The sequence below is a fragment of the Clarias gariepinus genome, chromosome 18 (genome assembly GCF_024256425.1).
Source record: "Clarias gariepinus isolate MV-2021 ecotype Netherlands chromosome 18, CGAR_prim_01v2, whole genome shotgun sequence".
Lineage (NCBI taxonomy): Eukaryota > Metazoa > Chordata > Actinopteri > Siluriformes > Clariidae > Clarias > Clarias gariepinus.
Window position 1 is genome coordinate 1,592,575 of NC_071117.1, and position 20,665 is coordinate 1,613,239.

Consider the following 20,665-nt stretch of genomic DNA (forward strand, 5'->3'; position numbering starts at 1 on the left):
TCTACTCTGCAGGGACACGGGGTTTCTCGTACCAGCCCGTCTCCATGGTGTAGGAACTCCTGGCTCCCTGCAGTGCAGAGAGAGTGCACAGTGGAGACCATCTCTATGTCTCCTTAAATGTGCCCAATAAGAAAGCTCTCATGATGCCCTTTTCTCTTATTTCCACCCCTGAGATAATTCTGAGGATGTTTACACACAGCAACAGTGAAATCAGCTGATTAATACCTTCATCAACACACTGATTATTTAACATTTCCCAGTGTAGTGTGACTGTGTGTCCGCCATAGTGGTCCAGGAAGGCCTGGTAACTAATACAAGTAACGGGATGAGCTAGAAAATGCACCATAAAGTTAACATTTCTCAAACGATACCAACGAGGCGTTCCTATGGCCAAGGGTTTATTTATTACATGCGTGTGGTATAACAACATGTCTACACTTATTTAGAATCCCTATAGTTAAACTGTAAATGCTGCTAATGCTCAAGGGACGGAGTGTCTATCAGATGATTACATGAACTGAATAATGTGAACTGTGTTGGAAATTACTTTATTATCATAAGAAACTTTAAACACTCAACATTTTCTCCAGCATGGACTGGGATTAGTCTCCTGAGTTAATACATGTGATACAGTGCATGTATGAATTCATATAATTTAATGTGCCCTTTAAATTGCTCTTTTATTACCATGTTGTTATAATATCCAGTGGAACGTTTCTAAAGGAATTTTATGGCAATGTTATTAATGTAGAAAGATATGAATGATAAAATAAGAACTATTAAAAGGTTCAACTTTACACTGTGACTGGACACACCCCGTGATACATGAGGACGTCATATCTAACAGATTAACATCCACATGGTCCTTGGCAGCCGCTTTGACCCAGAACAACTTTCATAACGACTGTGATGGTTACAGACACTACAGATGTATTTTATTTTTACATTTTTACCAAAAACCAACTAATTTGGTTAAGCAACAATTTTGCTTCAGGTAATACACTTCTAGAACCTTACACTAATTTTAAGAAAGAAATATGAATAATTTGCATTTTAATTGATTATTGTTTGAAGTGAGACAGTATAATGCTGAAAAATGACCACATTTGGGGCTCATATAAAATCATCGCTCCAAAACGAAGCAAAGTTAGCAACCTGAAATCTTCAGGGAAGCAAGATCAGTCACTTCCATGTTGCATAAACTTCAGAAGAAGCTTCTCTGGCCACACACACGTATTCTGTATTATATGTATAACATAAAAAATAAAATCAGCACCAATACTGTATTTTACTTAAGTCTAAAACACTGTTGGGGCGGGGTTTCTTTCTGTTCATGTTAATATAAGTATTTAAACAGATCAGCTGATATCCAGAGTGAGATATCTGCCTGGCATGCTGAGATCTTAGTGTCTGAAGAGGAAGGAGAGGATGAGCTGCCTGTCAGCTGTACAGCAGGGATACGAGAGAAACCATGTGTGGATATGACCTCACCAGGAGGTCCAAATCAAGTGATAGAGTGTACAATGTTTTAAATATGCAAGGTGGATTTATTGGGCTTTTTGTGATCAAGATAAAAATATATAATATGCTTTATATATAGAGAGAGAGGGAGAGAGAGAGAAAGAAAGAGAGAAATTTATAGCTGAGCTTTACTTTAATCATTTAGTCTTATATGTTACAGAATACTTACAGAAGAGAAAAAAATGAACAAGAAGGCACCGATAGATATAGATATGATTAAGTGATTGTGTAGGAACAAGCGAGCTGTGTGGAAGTAACGTTAAACACATCACGCGTCCATTCGACTCAGCTGTAGTGATTACTGGGACAACAAATAGTTACGCCTCTAATGTCACGCTATATCAGTGCTATATCAAAGTAACGTTACTTTCTAATAAAATCTACTGCATGATTGTTAAATTGTTAACATGTATAAATGAGAATTATATGTGGTTTAGCATTACACCTGATCATCACTTTACACCTGATAGAAAGTGCAATTTCTGATATAGATTGAATGGTTGTCTGATAAAGTGGGGATGAGGGTTTTAAAATGAGATGAGGTTGTTTGCACACGACGTCACTCCCAATGTTTTCCACTGTGTGGCGTGAACTGTTACTGGAGGTCAGGAAGTAATTTTCTACACAGGCAAAAAAAATCAGGCTAAACTGTTACACAAAAGACAGGTGAATGTAAAGAATGAGTCTGCTTGTTGATTGACAGCTTAACCCACCAATCACAGCAGAGTATGAGGAGAAGGGCAGGAAGTGCACGTGAGGACAAGGAACTTACTTACTGCCTTTATAACAGGCACGTCTTTCAATTCCTTAGTAAAATCACTTCTATTCATAACATAAGGACCAGGTTCGACATATTTCGTGATCTTCTTCTTGCACTATTCTCTAGGTATATCATCCAAACTAGCATAATATGAACTTTCTCCATCTTGTCCATTCGGTTTTGCACTTCCTGCCCCCCAGGGAGGTATTGTGTTCTATGATAGTCACGTGATTGCAAACAACTAATTTCAGTAAATAAAATCAGAAAAAAAAAACATCTAAGAGTTAGCGTGATTACTGCTGGAGGAGTCTGGCAACTTCCGTGGTGTGAATTTAAGTTTTATGGGGTTTTTAGGAGCCAGAAGTCCACTGTTGTTCAGCTCCAGAGGAACCTGATTAGAAAAGGAGACATTTAAGAATGACAGACTGTGATGCTGTACTTTAATTGTGTTTTGAATTAACGTTAGCAAAGATCTGACCAGCACAACTAAGTGACTAAGTGATGTTAGCTTTACAAGGTTTAGATGATTAGTGATAGAAGATCCTGACCTTTGTTTCCTCAGAAACACTGACGTCAAATCTTTGCAGTATCTGAACGGCAGCCAGCTTCATGATCACGAGGGCGAACCTCATCCCGATGCAGTTCCTGGGTCCTAACCCAAACGGCATGTACGCATACGGCTCAATGCTCTCCTTATTCTCCTTAGTGAACCTGAAACAACATGGATGATCATCACACAGGCCCTATTTAGGAGGGATTACATTTACATGGGAAACTGGTGGATTTCCATCCATTTATGTAATACTCTGGGGGTTATTTGTCTGGAATCATTCCTGTTTTCCCCTTTCTTTTCTTGAGAACATTACAGACCAGGTAACTCTCCTGTTTTTTGGCTTGTTGTGCAGGCTGCTGCTTGTTGTGTTGAGTTAAAGTTTTTTTTATTTAAAAAAAATGATTTAGCTAGACAACCACAAACTCAAGTGTTTTTTTATTAAGCATAGGAACCTGTCTTTTCATTCATACCCATGCAACTGATTAGTTTTCCATCACTGTTTGTCATAGACTGCTTTGTACCTGTCAGGGTTGAAGGTCTCTGGATCAGGCCAGTATTCAGGGTCTCTATGCAGGGCGTAAATGGGGACCATGACGACTGAGTCCTTTGGGATGACAAGGTTATTTATTTCAATTGTTTTCTTGCAGACTCTCTCCAAACGAAGCGCGACCGGGTACAGCCTGAGCGCCTCGTTCAGAACGGCATCCAGATAATCCATGTTCATCACACCATCATAATCAACTTCATCCTAAGGACAAAAAGACAAGACAATGTTAATGTCCACTGCTGTATCCGTCTCCTGGTCAAACCTAACCTCTAACCTGTTCCCTATGTAAAAGCCAGTCACAGTCTCTGTATATACCCCTGTGTCTGCCTCTTGTATACCCCTGTCTCTGTGTATACACTGGTCTCTGTGTATATCCTGGTCTCTGCTTCTGTTTATACCCCAGTCTTGGTCTCTGTATAAACCCCTGTCTCCTCGTCTTTGTATAACCCTGGCTCTGGGCATACCCCCGTGTCTGCCTCTATATATACCCCCGTGTCTGCCTCTATATATACCCCCGTGTCTGTCTCTATATATACCCCCGTGTCTGTCTCTGTATATACCCCCGTGTCTGCCTCTTGTATACCCCTGTCTCTGTGTATACACTGGTCTCTGTGTATATCCTGGTCTCTGCTTCTGTTTATACCCCAGTCTTGGTCTCTGTATAAACCCCTGTCTCCTCGTCTTTGTATAACCCTGGCTCTGGGCATACCCCCGTGTCTGCCTCTATATATACCCCCGTGTCTGCCTCTATATATACCCCCGTGTCTGCCTCTATATATACCCCCGTGTCTGCCTCTATATATACCCCTGTGTCTGCCTCTATATATACCCCTGTGTCTGCCTCTATATATACCCCCGTGTCTGCCTCTATATATACCCCTGTGTCTGCCTCTATATATACCCCTGTGTCTGCCTCTATATATACCCCTGTGTCTGCCTCTATATATACCCCTGTGTCTGCCTCTGTCTATACCCCTGTGTCTGCCTCTGTCTATACCCCTGTGTCTGCCTCTCTCTATACCCCCGTGTCTGCCTCTATATATACCCCCGTGTCTGCCTCTATATCTACCCCCGTGTCTGCCTCTATATCTACCGTGTCTGCCTCTATATATACCCCTGTGTCTGCCTCTATATATACCCCTGTGTCTTCCTCTATATATACCCCTGTGTCTGCCTCTGTCTATACCCCTGTATAACATGGTCTCTGCTTCTGTTTATACCCCAGTCTTGGTCTCTGCGTATACCCCGTGTCTGTGTAGACAGTCTCCATCTCTCTGTATTCCCCAGTCTCCATCTCTGTATATAACCTGCTTCTGTCTTTGTGTATACATATGTCCCTGTGTATACCCCTGTTTCACTCTCTGTGTAAACCCTAGTCTCAGTCTCTGTGGATACCCCAAACTCCATCTCAGTGTAAAAGCATCAGTCTCTGTGTGTCTTGATGTAAACCTTTTTCTTTCTCATTTTTTGTTATTTCTCATTTCAGAATAATAAAACAACTGTCAATCCCAAAATCACACAATCAGCACAATTGCATAAATATAAAATATTTTTTATATGTAAATAGATATTAGTTAATTGCCTTGTTGGGGAATGTTTCATCAATTTCTTTCTGTAGTTTCTTTGTTGCATCTGGATTACTGGCCAAGATGTAAAGGAGAAATGAAAGTGTGCTGCTGGTCGTCTCATAACCAGCAAAGATGAAGATCATGGACTGGGACAGAATCTCATGATCATTCAGACCTTCAAATATAAAACACACACACACACGCACACACACACACAACTTATCATGATTGTGCCTAAATCTGGTTTAGTTTTTGTTATAACCAAATTTATTTCTCAGCTTTGAGTCCAGCAGTGACATAAGACCATTTTTTTTTGTTCAGGATGGTATGGGCTCCACATAGCGCACTTTGGCCCCAGCTCTACACCAAATCATACTTCCAGTTCAGCATCATGGCATCACCACTGTGCCAGACCCCCTACCTGTGGGGATCCCGACAGCCCAGCACCACATAGAGATAAACAAGGCAATCTCCCATGTCAGGGACAATTCATGCCCTGTTTTTTTCTCAATTGTGCCCTGCTCTTCTCATGGCATACCATTTTTAATCAAATCTATACTTGTCCTGTTGTCATCACCTGCTGGCGTTGAGGATGCAATGATGGCTCTCTGCCAGGTTTTGTGTGCATCATGCCCAGTACACCCAGTACACAGTAAAATGTCCCAAGCACTTCCCAAAGGCTCTTTATGATTCTGCCCAGTAACCATGCCAAGTTATTTTATTAGAAGTAGTTACCTTTAAGATCTTCGTTTTCTGATTTCTAAGAATCGATCATCAGCTGCAGGAAATCCACTCGTTTCTGCAAAAGGTCAGAGTCAAAAACTATAAAGCCTCAATAAAATATAATGTGTATAAGGAATCTTCTTTAGTTCTACCTTATGATCTTTGGCCACGCGTTCAGACTTGATCTTTTGCAGTGAGGCATAAAAAAAATCAGTTACTGCAGTTGGGAAAAAGGCTAAATCCATTTTCTCCAACAGCGGTGTAATGAAAGGGAAGAGAACTAAAGAAATAAAAGAGAATATTAAATATCAGCTGATGGAAATGCTCATTTGAAAGCACAAGCAGAAACAAAGCAAAAAGTATTTAAACTTTAAGTTAATAATAATCTGAGATCAGTAATTACCGACAGCGAGGAACAGTGGGTTGAAGAAGTTAAACTTGAGCATTTTCTTGATGTTGGATACGAACTGATCTTTGGGGTTGTTCAGGGAGTCGATATCGACACTGAACGCTGTGCTCGTCACCACGTCCATACTGTACGCTCCGAAAAACCTAAAATGACCAACAACACCATAAAATCAAATCATCAGCAGCCTGAAGTCTGTGAAAAAATCAATGAGTTGAGGGGTAGCTTAGTGGTTAAGGCGTTGGACAACTGATCGTAAGTGGAGCACCACCAGGTTGCCACTGATCAGCTATGCAAGGACCTTAACTCTCAACAGCTCAGATGTGTAACAAGATCAAATGTAAGTTGCTCTGGATAAGGCTGTCTTAAAGGGAGTTTAAACTTTATTATATATAATACAGGCAGCACTCTGAAGGTTATATTGGAGATGATTTATTTACTCTTTGATATCTGCTGATTCTCCTTGCTCCGACGTCTTCTGCAGATTTTTAACCAAAGTGTGAGAATGGGACTTCATGATTCCAAACATCTAAGGAACATGAAATAACATCTACTGTTAGTCTATTCATTCAAAATGTTTGTTTAATCATTAACCCAAATTAATTAATGGACACACACACACACACACACACACACACACACACACACAAACACACACACCTCCTTCAGTCTTCCACTGGTGAAGGATGGAGAGAGAACGCTCCTGATTCTCTTCCAGTCCTCGTTCTCAGCAATATTCACAGCGTCATACAGAGGGCCGTTCAGACGGAAATTCTGAGTGGAATCAGAAGTATTTATTAAAATCACTCACGGTTAAAGATCTTATTATTTTATGTTATTAGCACTTTTTATGTTTTTAGATGATGTTTTGATGCTGGTTTGATCTCACTTACTCTGCGGTTGGTGAAGAGAGAATAACACTCTTTAATCAGGAAGGTTTTCATGATCTCTTTGTCCATGATGAAGAAGACCGGCTGTCTGGCCTCAAACATACTGTAATAAACATAGACAAATATCTGATATACTTCCAAGCCGAAAAGATTAGTGTATAGAGTATTACATATACGATAGTTCTCAGCTGTCTGGACACCTAGAATCAGAATCCGTAAGTGCTTTATTGCCAAGTTTGTTGGCACATACAAGAAATTTGTTTTGGTGACAGAAGCTTCAACAACACATACACCAAAAAAGGTTCACAACAAATGGTTGTTAATGGATATGGGGTTTTATAAAATAAATCAAATAAATATCAGTGGTATTGCACAGTATTGCACCTATTGCACGGTAAGCAAAACATTTAACTGTTGTTGATGTAGATTGCTTGGAGAAAAAACTGTTCTTGTGCCTGACTGTCCTGGTGTTCGGTGCTCTGTAGCGCTGACGGCAAAAGTTTAAAGAGACAATGGCTTTGACATGAAGGGTGCAAAGTGATTTTTTGAGCGCTTTTGGTGGGCAGGGGAGTACTGATAATCCTCTCAGTGCTCCGTACCATCTTTTGTAATCTGCTGATGTATTATTTTATACCTGAGTCAAACCAGACAGATTCAATGATGGCTGAGTAGAACTGTGTGAGCAGCTCCTGTGGCAGGTTGATCTTCTTAAGCTTGCCAAGGAAATACAACCTCTAATGAGCCTTTTTAACAATGGAGTCAATGTGGTTGTCTTACTTCAGGTCCTGAGAGATGGTTGTGGCTAGGAACCGCACTGTCTCCAATGCTGCCACATTGCTGTTCATGAAGATTAGTCAGGAAGGTGGAGCGGGGTTTCTCCTGAAGTCCACGCTCATTTCTACTGTTTTGAGCACGTTTAGCTCTAGGTTGTTGTGACTGCACCAGACAGCCAGCTGCTCAACCTCGCTTCTATATGCAGATTGGTCACCGCCCTGGATGATTGTAGTGTCGTCTGCAAATTGCAGTAGCTCAACCGAGAGGTCTGTAGATGTTCAGTTGTTGGTGTAGAGGGAAAAGAGCAAGTTTGGAGAAATTTGGGCCCACTCTTCTATGCTGCATTGTTTTAATTCGGCCCCATTGGAGGGTTTTTGAGCATGAATGGCCTGTTTGATGTCATGCCACAGCATCTCTATTGGATTTAAGTTCGGTCTTTGACTAGGCACTACCAAACCTTATTATTTTTTTGTTTGTTTTAACCATTAAGAGGTGAACTTGTTTGTGTGTTGCTGATCATTATGTATAATGCAAACAGAGGATTTTCTGGTAGATCACAGAATTCTTGGTTCCATAAAGTACGGCAAGCCCCAGACCATCACACTACCATGTTGGGCTTTCAGTATGATTATCTTTTTATGAAATGCTGTGTTTGTTTCATGACAGATGTAACAGAAGACACACCTTTCAAAAAGTTAAACTTTTGTCTCATCAGTCCACAGAATATTTGCAAATATTTCGCCCTGGAACTCTCCCATTTACATCATTTTTGCCCCCAGTCTCTTTCTAAACGTTGAATCATAACCATTGACCTTAATTGAGGCGAGTGAGGCCTGCAGGTCTATAGATGTTGTTCTGGTTTCTTTTATGAGCTCCTGGATAAGTTGTTGTTGTGCTCTCGGAGTAATTTTGGTAAGCCAGGCACTCCTGGGAAGGTTCACCACTGTTCCAAGTTTTCTCTATTTGTGGATAATGGGAGTCCCAAAGCCTTAACAATTGCTCTGTAGATGCATGTCAATTAGTCTGAATCATGTCATCTGTTCTTGAATTTCTTTAAATAATGGCACAATGTGCTGCTTTTTTCAGGATCTTTTAGCATGCTTCACTTTGTCAGACAGGTACAACAGGTCTGGCTGTAATCAGACCTGGGTGCGACAAGTGAAATTTAACTCAGCTTTCACAGTTCATCATAGTTCATTCATGCTTCATGAAAGTGGGACAATTACTTTTTCACATAGAGCATGGTAGGTTTGGACAAGTTTTTGTCCCTTAATGAATAAAATAATCATTCTTTGTCAGTTTAAGTGTGACAAATATGCAAAATAAATTCACAGCAAATTTATAACCCACTGGCTAACTGTAGTTAACAAAGAAAAAAAGCTCTCCATGATTTTAAACAATTTTAGGTTTTAGGATTTTGTTTCCTATAAAGTTCTTAGTGAATTATTAGAATGCTTTAGAATATATTTACATTAATCTTCTTTTGCAGTAACTTTGGAACTATAATACTCTAATGACCTAAAATTATCATCAAAATAATCAACAAATTATTATTATTATTATTATTATTATTATTATCATTATTATTATTATTATTGGTTGTAGTAGTAATAGTAGTAGTAGGTTTGACTATGAGCTGCACCGGTGCTACTGGACATTCTGATTGATTGGCTGTTAGCCAGGTAAACCCCAATCCCAGGTCACTAATGACTACCAAAAGCAAGTTAGAGGTTTGTTGTTGTTATTCTGAGAACATTTTACACATATTTATGAACATTTTAAATGAACTTAGTACTGTAATGTTGGATAAATGTTGTGTGAATAACATTATAAGAACCTTACCATGCAACGTTATTGGAACGTTATTTTCATCCCATCACAACTGGCCTTTTTAGAACCTTTTTCTAAATGTTTATTTAGCATTCTATGCTAGCTGTGTAATGCTAACTCCAGACTGTTACACACTCACCCCCAAATCTTGCCATACTTCAGGAAACACTCCATATCAAAGTTGTGGATTCCCTAAAAATAAAAAATATTATCTGTAAACATTGCATGCACTGAATTTTCTGTAAGATGTTTAGAATGTTCATAACATCATAAAAACTCACCTTACGATATTCTAACAAGGATCCAAAAAATGGTGCCGGTTTAGGACCGGGAACTCCCAAACGCTTAAAGAAACTGTACGGCCAGTACCCATACCTGAGAACACACACAACATAACCACTGTGGTAAGCTAATGTACATCCCTTCATATATCAGTGTGTTACCGTGGTACTTTAGACATTACCATGGTAGGCACATTGGGACTTTATAGAGTACCTGGGTCAGTACTGTGATAGTACCACAATACTTTGGTGAACAGCAGGGTACTTATTAGTTCAGCAGGTGTCTAATATGGTATGTTTGTACACACTGTAGAGTATTAGTGTGTTTTTTTTTGCCAAGTTTGCAAATAATTCGCTCCTACCACATGGGACGCTGTGCTGAGTTCTGCCCTGCAGGATTATAGGGGAACTGCAACCTCAAATTTAGGCATGGATAAATAAAATAAAAATGTATTTCAAAATATAGTCTGGAGTCGGTGTGGTAATACATGAATTGCCACACTACAGAACAGTGATACGTAACACCCCCCACAACAATTTTTTAGAGTAGTAAGATCGGTCACTTCCATGTTGCATAAACTTCAGAATGATCTTCTCTGGCCACACACACACATGCATTCTGTATTATATGTTTAACAGTTTAACATACAAAATATAAAATATAAAAATGAGTGTGTGTGTGTGTAAAGCTGTCACTAGTAAAAAGAGCGAGTGATATAGAGTGAGACAGAGTGATTTAAAGTGAGACATAGTGATATAGGGTGATACAAAGTGAGTGGGAGAGAGTGAGACGGGTTGATAGAGAGTGAGATGAGTTGAGACAGAATGAGATGGGTTAAGACAGAGTGAGTGATAGAGGGTGAACCAGGTTGAGACAGAGTGAGTTATAGAGAGTGAGACGGGTTAAGACAGAGTAAGTGATAGAGATTGAGACGGGTTAAGAGAGTGAGACGGGTTGAGACCGAGGGAGACAGGTTGAGACAGAGTGAGTGATAGAGGGTGAGACGGGTTGAGACAGAGTGAGTGATAGAGATTGGGACGGGTTAAGAGAGTGAGACGGGTTGAGACAGAGTGAGTGATAGAGAGTGAGTGAGACGGGTTGAGACAGAGTGAGACGGGTTGAGACAGAGTGAGACGGGTTGAGACAGAGTGAGACGGGTTGAGACAGAGTGAGTGATAGAGAGTGAGTGAGTGATCACTTACAGCAGGATGAGGCTGATGAGGATGATGATCAGAGCCCAGGTCTCAGCTGATAAACTCCACCAGAGCTCCATCCTGATTAGTCTCAGTGTTAGAATAAATGATCCTGATCTCAGACCTCAGTGTAGAGACTCTGTACAGAGAGAGAGAGAGAGAGAGAGTTAAACCCGTCCCTATAGTTAATGATTAACTTACACTCAGTCTAATGTTCCCTCATAAACACACACCTTTAACCCTCAACACCTTTATTACACGCGTTAATATTCGGGTTTATTTCCAGATCTGTAAATAATTAACCGCGAGTGAAGTGAATTTAAATGGAATGAAGTGAAATCCTGCCGATCTCTCCCTCCCTCCGCGCGCGCGCCTCACACCGGGGCTGTACACAGGTCTGAGATCAGTTACAGCGCGGGAGTCTGTTACACTAAACCTGCTCCGCGAGGCTAGGACTGATCTCAGGACGGTTTCCGCTCGCGCAGCTGAGACTTCCGGTTCCGGGCTGAGAGAGTGGACACACTGCTCCACTCCAGAGTTTATACTGGACAGATGTGTGAATAAAAGACACTTGAGTCTCTATAATGCGGATATAACCGCTGTTAGAGTCTCAGGAGAGGACGTCCCTGTCTCCCTGTCTCTCTGTGTCTCTGTCTCAGGCATTAATAAAAGGGGTTATTAGTCCTGAGATAATGATGTGTCATGTAATCAGAATTATATCATAATTACTATTAGACATATCAAATTAATAAAAAAAAATGTTTTTTAATATATATTTAATTTTATATATTGGTCTAAATATATTTTAATATATTTATACAATATAAAATTAGACTTAAGTATAAATTATTTTAAATTGTTATATAACTGTATAGATTTTATTAACACAATTTTATTATATCATTTGTAGATAAAATGCGTAGAAAGTCATTTACATTGTCAGCCAAAACACAGTCTCTGTGCTGATTTGATATTTTTTATGTTATACATATGATACAGAATACGTGTGTGTGGTCAGAGAAGCTTCTTCTGAAGTTTATGCAACATGGAAGTGACTGATCTCGCTTCCCTAAAGATCACAAGTTGCTAAATGAACTTATTTTAGAGAGATGATTTCATATGAGCCCCAAACATGGTCATTTCTCAGTGTTATACTGTCTCACTTCAAACAATAATCAATTAAAATACTAATTAGTCATATCTCTTTAAGTAATAACAGTAAAATTCGTGTAGCTTGTTAGTGAAGCACATGACCTGTAACAATTATTGCTTAAATTGGTTTTTGGTATAAAAAAAAAAAAAAAGGTTAAAAAGCAAATAAATCTGTAGTGTCCATGTCAATTTCATGTCACAATTTAGCATTTTAGAATAACACACCTTCAGGTTTAGGTCTTTTCAGGTGAAATCTAAATCAGCAGAGTTTCATCTGAATGATAATTAAGATCATCAAAAAATTTGAATAAAAAAAAAAAATTACAGACACTAAACCATAAAAAAGGCATGAAATTTTATTTAGCAAATAAGGTGGTGTTTTTTATCTGATATAAATATTAATCTGTATACGTATTTACAAAAACCGAAGCACAAATCAGGAGATAAGAAGCGTTAAGTATTATGAAAAAAAATATTCAGATCCTGGATAGTCACCTTTCCACCTAGGGGAGACACTTTTTAGCACCAATACCGTGTTCTAGACGTGTGGTAATGTCCCTTTCACTATAATAACTGACTTATTAAAAAAATAAATACAAATTAGACAGGGGGACATTAGTAAGCATCAGTCTGATCTCTACATTTATTATATATTGTATATAACTGATGTACATAATTCTCCATATGTGAATTCATTCTATACTGTATATGCTGGTTGTGGTAGGTCTCCTACACACAGTAACGGAGTGTGTGAGTGTGGAGACTGTAGGCTCTATGAAGACTGCTGTAATTAACAGTGTTGTTGGATGTGAGGTGTGTGTAAAGGCAAGAACATGTCTGTACATGCAAACAGAACACTGACGTCAGTTATATGACTCAACAAAAAGCAAACTGTGTGCATGTGAGTGTGTGTGAGTGTGTGTGTGTGTGTGTGGTAATAAATTTAAAGAACAGAGATTAGACTGTTTAACTTTCATAATGGAAACTATATTCTTATAAAACACCACACACAGAGTAAAAGAGATGACCTCTACTCACTCACACACACTTTGAGATGTAGACTATACACAGTATAATGTGCTTATTTTCTGCCCCTGTGAATTGTGGGAAATAAAGGTTTAACATTACACACACATTTATCAGTTCACATTAGTTACTGATAAACCATTAGAGATAAACCCTTTAATGATTAAGCATTATTAATTTTTGTCCACCACTGGGGGCCAAACATTTTTGAGAATTTCAAATGTTAATTTGTTATTAAATATTGTTATATTCTCAAAACTTTTGGCCCCGCTGTATAAATCAGACTATCTATGAAATGATTTCAGTCAGATCATTAAAAACTCAATCACATTTAAATGTTAAATCAAATAAAGTGGTGAAAGTGTGTCTGTAAATACAGCAAGTTTCACAATGTCCAAGTGAAATCTTTAATTTTTTTTTTTTTTTTGTGAAGCTGCTTTGGGACAATGACCATTGTTAAAAGCGCTATATAAATAAAATTGAATTGAATTGAATTAAAAACGACTCATACACAGTCAGGTTCATAAGTATTTGGACAAAGCAATCAGGATCTGACTGAAGTGTAGACTTTCAATTTTAATTCACTGGCTTTAACAAAAATATTGCTTCAACGGTTTAGCTGACTCGTAAGCAGTTTGGCCTGTTTCTTAGTTATTTCATAACAAATTAAGCTGACCAAGGGTGTTTAGTCTGTGTTTGGTGTCCATGGGAACTCTCAGTGAACAGTCGAGAGAGAGGACACACCAACAATCTGATCCGTTCTTAAAAGAAGGGACGCACTGGTGAGCTCAGTAACACTAAAAGGCCTGGGAGAGCACAGAAGATAACTAAAGTGGAGGATTACAGGATTCCTTCCTTGGTGAGGAAAAATCTCTTCACAACAGGAACTAGAGGTGGAAGGTAAATGGTACTCATGTACTCTGATACTGGACTGTACACATTTTAATTACAGTTTATTAGTGTAAATACAGGTTTAACTCCTACAAACCACTGTAATCTTTCAGGGACACAACAGTAGAGCAAAATAAAAGCTGGCTCATCCTGATAGGAGATGAACTTAAACAACAGAAGAGACTGGAAGAGAAGAATATGGAGAAGAAAACCTCATGAACCAAAGTGCATTATATCATTATGGACATGGTGGAGGCGGAGTTATGGCATGGGCGTGTACATCTGCAGTGGAACCGGGTCACTGGTGTGTATTGATGATGTGACGGCTGATAGAAGCAGCAGGATGAACTCTGTTGTTTATAGCGCTCTACTTTCTGCTTAGATTTACAGAAATACTACAGAACTGATAGAACTAATAAGAGGTTCAGTGACTGAAGGGTCGAGGAGGAACCTCAGCATGTGCTGATGGACAGGAGCTCCAGACCTGCACAGGATTCACACCAAAGAGCTGTTAAAAATAATCCTAATATGTTATTCCTTTGTCCAGTTACTTCTATTCACTGTGGTGGTGTACTGAGGTAAAAAATATTACCTTCTGTCACTGTATGGACCTGACTGTAGCTTATCGACTCAGAGTCTACTCGTTCATGAACATCACTAAACACGACATTTGTTCGGCATCTGAAAACTAACTAAACAAAATCCTTATTGAGTTAATTTGTTCCTCCTCTCTCAGGGCTTGTGAACAGCGGACTGTAACTTGTGAAGAAACAGATCCATTTGGTTTTACTCAGCTCGGAGCTCCCTGCAGTCGTCCCGGTGACCATTCAGCGAGCGGGAGGCCGGAGTTTCAGACGAAAAAAAGCAGACAGACAGTCCAATCAGGACTCTGACGTACTTAGAAAACTTTTTACCTTGATGGTGTCCAGGCACTAGTGACACACTGGGATGAGTGCATTAATGTAGCAGGAGATTATACAGAGAAATTAAGTGTTCTGTTATTCTGTACAATAAAAAAAAAAGTTCCGCTTTGACCTGAATGCCATTTGTAAATGCTGTTTATCTTCGTTAAAGACGTGACGCGAGTCTTACTCACCTTATCCTTCACAATTCATGTACTGTCCCCACAACAGCATGTGATAAGAGTTGCTCGTTAAACGAGTGAGAAATGTTTTCTGACTTACAGCAGGATCGAGGCAAACGTTTTATTTAATCTGGAAAAGAATTATCTGAACCTAAAATACAATCTGAAATTAGACTAAAATAAAAATCCAATAAAAAAAGTTTAACAGTAAAAATTGAAATGTATTTAACACACAGTTTTAATAAATGTATCGCACAAAACTAGGTAAAGAAAGTACAAATAAAGAAAACTTCAAGACACTCAACATTTTACACACACACACGCACGCAATTATAAAAGTGTGTATTCAGTATGGACTCCTTCCCCTCTCCATAATCACCAGGAGCATAAAGGTTGGGTTTGGAACAAACCTTTAACTACACTAGCTCCGCCTCCTTTCTTACACTGTCCCCACCCACAATCTGTTCTTCTGTCTGATCGTCTTTGCAGTCGAACATTTCCTGCTTCCTCTGCTACTGACATACTTCTTTTATTCCCACTTCCTGCTGGAGTGACTCCTGATTGGCTGGGCCCTTTGTGACTTCCTGTTGTGTTGATTCCTGATTGGCTGGGCCCTTTGTGACTTCCTGTTGGGGTGACTCCTGATTGTCTGGGCTCTTTGTGACTTCCTGTTGCGGTGATTCCTGATTGGCTGGGCCCTTTGTGACTTCCTGTTGCGGTGATTCCTGATTGGCTGGGGCCTTTGTGACTTCCTGTTGGGATGACTCCTGATTGGCTGGGCCCTTTGTGACTTCCTGTTGCGTTGACTCCTGATTGGCCGGGCCCTTTGTGACTTCCTGTTCGGGTGACTCCTGATTGGCTGGGGCCTTTGTGACTTCCTGTTGGGGTGACTCCTGATTGACTGGGCCCTTTGTGACTTCCTGTTGCGTTGACTCCTGATTGGCCGGGCCCTTTGTGACTTCCTGTTCGGGAGACTCCTGATTGGCCGGGCCCTTGGCCACTTCCTGTAGGTTGTATTTTCGAAAGCGTTTGTAGTCTCGGATCACGCTGACGCAGCACACTGACTTTATCACCTCGATGATGATGCTGAGCTCCGGATCGGTCAGGTCCACTTTGTTATTCGGATTTAACTGGTTCACCAAACCTGGAGTAAGAGCACAAGTTAGAGAAAAAGAGAGAGAGCTCAAGACTGGTACTTATGCCCTCACATGTAGGAATTCTAATCTTTCACTTAGGAATTCTGAACTCTGATGATTCTAAACTCGGAATTGTGATGTTAACCCAAGCCTGCTGGGAAAAGCAGGAGGGGAGAAGGAAAGGAGAAAAGGTATGAGTGTGGTGGAGAGTTTTAAACTTCTGAATGTCACCCCTATGATAATACTGAGAGAGTGAGCGAGATGATCGATATGAGGAAGGTAGATGTAATGTGTGGACAAGAGACCACGTGGAGAGGGGACGGGGGGATTAAAGGTGGGTTCAAACCCCTCCACAGTGGTGTAGTTATGAAGAAAATAATAGTTATAAAGAAAAATGGTGTAAGAGTATGATAAGAGTGTATTGGATATGAAGAGGGTGTCTGACAGAGGGGTGAGTGTGAAGCTGTAGCCTGTAACGTGTGGGAAGTTGAAGTGATGGAGGGAATGGAGCAGACCCTGGTCATGAGAAGACAGGTGGAAGAGTGGATGGTAGGGAATTTTGCAGTAAGGATGGATACGGTAGTGGTGAAGACTTTAGGGTAGAGACGGTGAGATGGTGGCAGAAGATGGTGTAGGGGATGGCACCTTATCTGGTGGTGGTCTGAAAGATGAGTATGGAGGTGAAGAAGAGAAGAAGAGAGAGGAGTAAACCAGAGACCAGATGGTGAAAGCTGAAGTGGGAAGACTGTTGTGTGAAATTCAGAGAGAAGGTGAGACAGGTGAAAGTGGTGGCACGAGTTAGGAGACTAGTGAAACAAGTGAGACAGGTGAGATGAACGTGGCGAGTAGGTTTAGAGTTAGGGTTGGGTACCTATATAACCGGTGTGTACCAGACCGAAACAGAACACGAATTTCAGTGCCACTTAAATGCCTGAACTCTTGACTAAATTATGCAGGTTTAATAAGCATCAGATTCATCAACACACGATTGCTACTAAAATTTAAATACTGCATTCATCGGGTGTCAGAAATGATAAAAAAATAAATTATTTCCTAAATTAGAAAAATCCAAAACATTGTTGCAGTAATGTTACTGTCCATTTTATTTTTGTAGATTAAAAGTTTATTAGATTAGATAAAAAAATTAAAAGCACAATTCATAAGGAAATGAGACCACCCGAGATGTGCGTGAATGCAGCAGCTAACGTTACACTCGCTCTAACGGCAGCAGGCGGTCTACCGCTATCTTAGCTTGCTAAATTAAACCACTTTAGTTAAAATGCCTAAAACTAAACCGTAGAAAGTGTGGCTATATTTCACAAAAAAGGATTCCGACACCGCGACGTGCAGCAAATGCTTTACAGCAGTTGCGTGTAAAGGAGAAAACACTTGAAATGAAACATTTGAGGGCACACGGAATAAACTTAAAAGCAGAAGGATGCATCGTGTTTTAACAGCTTGCGGACAACAGGTGGCACTATCGTGTGGGTGAACCCCAGCACCCAGTCATACCAACTGTAGCAAAAGGAGTCCATGATTATGATGACGACAGCAGCCTTTCCGCAGGTCAGTAGTAGGCTAATGTAATGTTAATTGCAAAATGCAAATCTTGCATTCATGCTAACAAATGGTCAAGCGGTTTGTAAAATACTAATGTAACATGGATTCTCTTTATAATTATGGCTTTCCAGCTAGTACTAGTAGTACTACATCAGTGACCCTATTTACCATTGCAAAGAAGGCTATGCATGTTCTGTGCAGAAAAGGCAAAGGCAAATATAGTGAAATTTCTGCTAAAGAATTGCTAAAATCTGAGGCGGTTTAGTTATTGTAGTTGGGTTGGATGGCTTATGTTTTGTTGTTGTTTTTTGTATTTACATATATATACTTAAAACTTTTAATATATGCATAAAATTTTTTGTTCAATAAAAATGTATTCTTGAGTCATCCACCATCATTTTGTGGCTTTTGTAAAGTATCGGTTCAGGCACCGTTTTGGCACCGGTACTGTTTTAAAAGTATCGATTTGGCACCGGTATCGAAAAAACCCCAAACAATACCCAACCCTAGTTAGAGTAGGAACACGGTTGATACTGGTGAGACTACACTGAGTTTTATTAATGTGTATCATGGACTGCCTGTGTGAACTCTAACCAGGTCTTTGAGAAATCAGCAGTTTTAGGCAGTGTGTGTGTCTGTGTGTGTGTGAGATAAATGCGTTTTAGTCACCAGCGATGCTCTTGATGATGTCGTCCCTCTTGCTATTGTTATTGTTGCGAGCTTTGAAGCAGATCTGGTAGGAGGCCTGGTTTGGGGAGAGGAACCAGGGCTGCAGGAACGAGTTCAGGAACTTCAGCATGTCTTCAGGGAACGCTTTACATGAGCCACACACCGGCAACATGCGCAGAATCACCCGCGACTTCAACCTCCGAGTGCTGTAGAGATCCTGCAGGATGGAGTGCACCAGCTGAGCCGGATCTGAGACAGACAGACAGACAGACAGACAGGGGAAGGTAGGAGTGTGGAAGGAGTGTGAGGGAGAGAGATTCAGTTTTTTCAAACATCTAAAATCCTATCAGTGTGTGTGTGTTTGTGTGCGTGTTACCAATGTTGTGTGTGCGGATGAACAGGACGTTGTTTGCTCCGCTCTCGACTGCAGTAAAGCGTCTCTGTTGTCTCTCTGTAGACGAGTGGAACTGTTTCACCTCCTTTTGCAGCGCCGCCTCTACGTCATCCTCACTGCTGCTGCCGCTGTCTTTAGTGTCTGTTAACTACACACACACCCACACACATAGTGGACAGACATATTAATGCTGCACAATGCCTTATGTGGCACGTGTAGTGCAGCTGCAAATCACAGAATTATAATACGCCCACTCTGATACGTTATAGTTTTCATAGTAACTGCTTTCTGACTGGGATGTGTACATCAAGGGGAAGGAGTCTCCAGTGTCAGTGTAACAGTCAGAGGGAAAGCTATAACACCTAGAGGACAGAGAAGTGCGTACTGATTCGCAGTTTCTCTGTGTGTGTGTGTGTGTGTGTGTGTGTGTGTGTGTGTGTTACCTGCTCAGGCCCGTACAGCTGGTCTGCGTACTCGTTCAGCAGGCTGTAGGCCTCGGCGGTGCAGCGGCGCTCGTTCATGTTACAGGTGATGAGGATGCCCTGCATGCCCGCCTCCAGCTCCCTGCCCCCTCTCCTCCTCTTAGCGCCCCCCTGTGGACCTCCATACCTCCTCTTGTTCCTCCTCCTCTCATCCTGCACACTCTCAGACATCACCTGCTCAACACCACACACGTGGGCCGGGTGCTGCGCTCTGATTGGTCAGGAGGTGCTGAGGAATGTTCTAGAGCAGCACGTGCTACAGGAGTGCAGCTGCAGTCTAACCTGAGGGGTTTAATACACATACACGATCATTACTTATATAATGTTAAAGCTTTGGAAAGTCTGATTCTAAAGCTGCTCTGTCTCTGTGTGTGTGTGTGTGTGTGTGTGTGTACTTACCCGTTACTAAGCCCTTTAATAATCACACTCAGCCTGACTATACTCTCACACACACGCGCGCGCGGCTACACAAGCGGCGGCGTGCCTCTGCGCATGCGCTCTCGAAGCCCAGCGCCTACAGTGCGCAGCCCGGGACAATCTTCCTCAATTACACAAACGCGTTTCCTCAAAGTCTCCAGCACTGGAGAAAAATCCAGAATACTTTATTATAGTCTACATTTTATTTACAGGTCATGTGCTTCTAGAAGTGTATATCAATGTAAGTACCAATACCCATAAAGAAATATAAATGATTTGCATTTTAAATGATATTATATGTTTTATAACTTAAATAAATAAAATCACCACCAATACTGTGTTCTGGTCAAAAGGAAAAGAGAGACAGACAGGTGTGGAGTCAGTAAGACAGGTTTAGAATGGATCAGTGAGGTTTATTGAGACAGGTTTAAAGTAGGGTTTCCAAGTCCACTTGAAACAGAAACATCTCAGAACACATTTGGACATTTGATGACCATTGAAATGACGTCCCTCTGTATATACACACAACTGTACACCAAAAGAATATGAATAAAATATATACAGTATATAAAAACACACACAATCTAAAAATGTTATCTAGAGAACATGTCACAATAAACGTAGCCCTCAAAGCATCTAAGAACAAACAGTACAGTGTCTCAGTCCTGCACCAGCCAGTGGGAGCAGCAGGTACGTCCAGGCTTTACTTTAGATGTCCATGGGGTTTAATTCTCTCGTTCCCTAAGAGAGTTCACTGAAAGTCCTGGTTTGACTTTAACACTACTCATATATAAGTTTCTCATTCTA

The 20,665-nt window shown here is 40.5% G+C and overlaps 1 protein-coding gene and 1 pseudogene across 1 annotated transcript; both read right to left on the reverse strand.

Annotated features, from left to right (window-relative positions):
- Positions 1-1,036: 1,036 nt before the first annotated feature.
- Positions 1,037-11,558, reverse strand: LOC128506174 (cytochrome P450 3A30-like; annotated as a pseudogene).
- Positions 11,559-15,420: 3,862 nt separating this feature from the next.
- thumpd1 (THUMP domain containing 1) lies at positions 15,421-19,932 on the reverse strand. The gene is made up of 5 exons (XM_053476495.1): positions 19,841-19,932; positions 19,403-19,723; positions 18,942-19,107; positions 18,566-18,814; positions 15,421-16,344 (listed from the first exon to the last, which is right to left on the reverse strand). Exons 2-5 carry the CDS (start codon positions 19,610-19,612, stop codon positions 15,713-15,715), a joined length of 1,257 nt encoding a protein of 418 aa, XP_053332470.1. The 5' UTR covers positions 19,613-19,723; positions 19,841-19,932; the 3' UTR covers positions 15,421-15,712.
- Between the last annotated feature and the right edge of the window lie 733 nt (positions 19,933-20,665).

Bases quoted from the DNA above. Each gene is read 5' to 3' on its own strand.
- thumpd1 (XM_053476495.1), bottom strand. From the start codon at position 19,612: ATGTCTGAGAGTGTGCAGGATGAGAGGAGGAGGAACAAGAGGAGGTAT. The intron at 19,108-19,402 runs GTAACACACACA...GTGTGTGTGTAG, and splicing joins AGCTGTACGGGCCTGAGCAG to TTAACAGACACTAAAGACAG. The intron at 18,815-18,941 runs GTAACACGCACA...TGTCTGTCTCAG, and splicing joins CATCCGCACACACAACATTG to ATCCGGCTCAGCTGGTGCAC.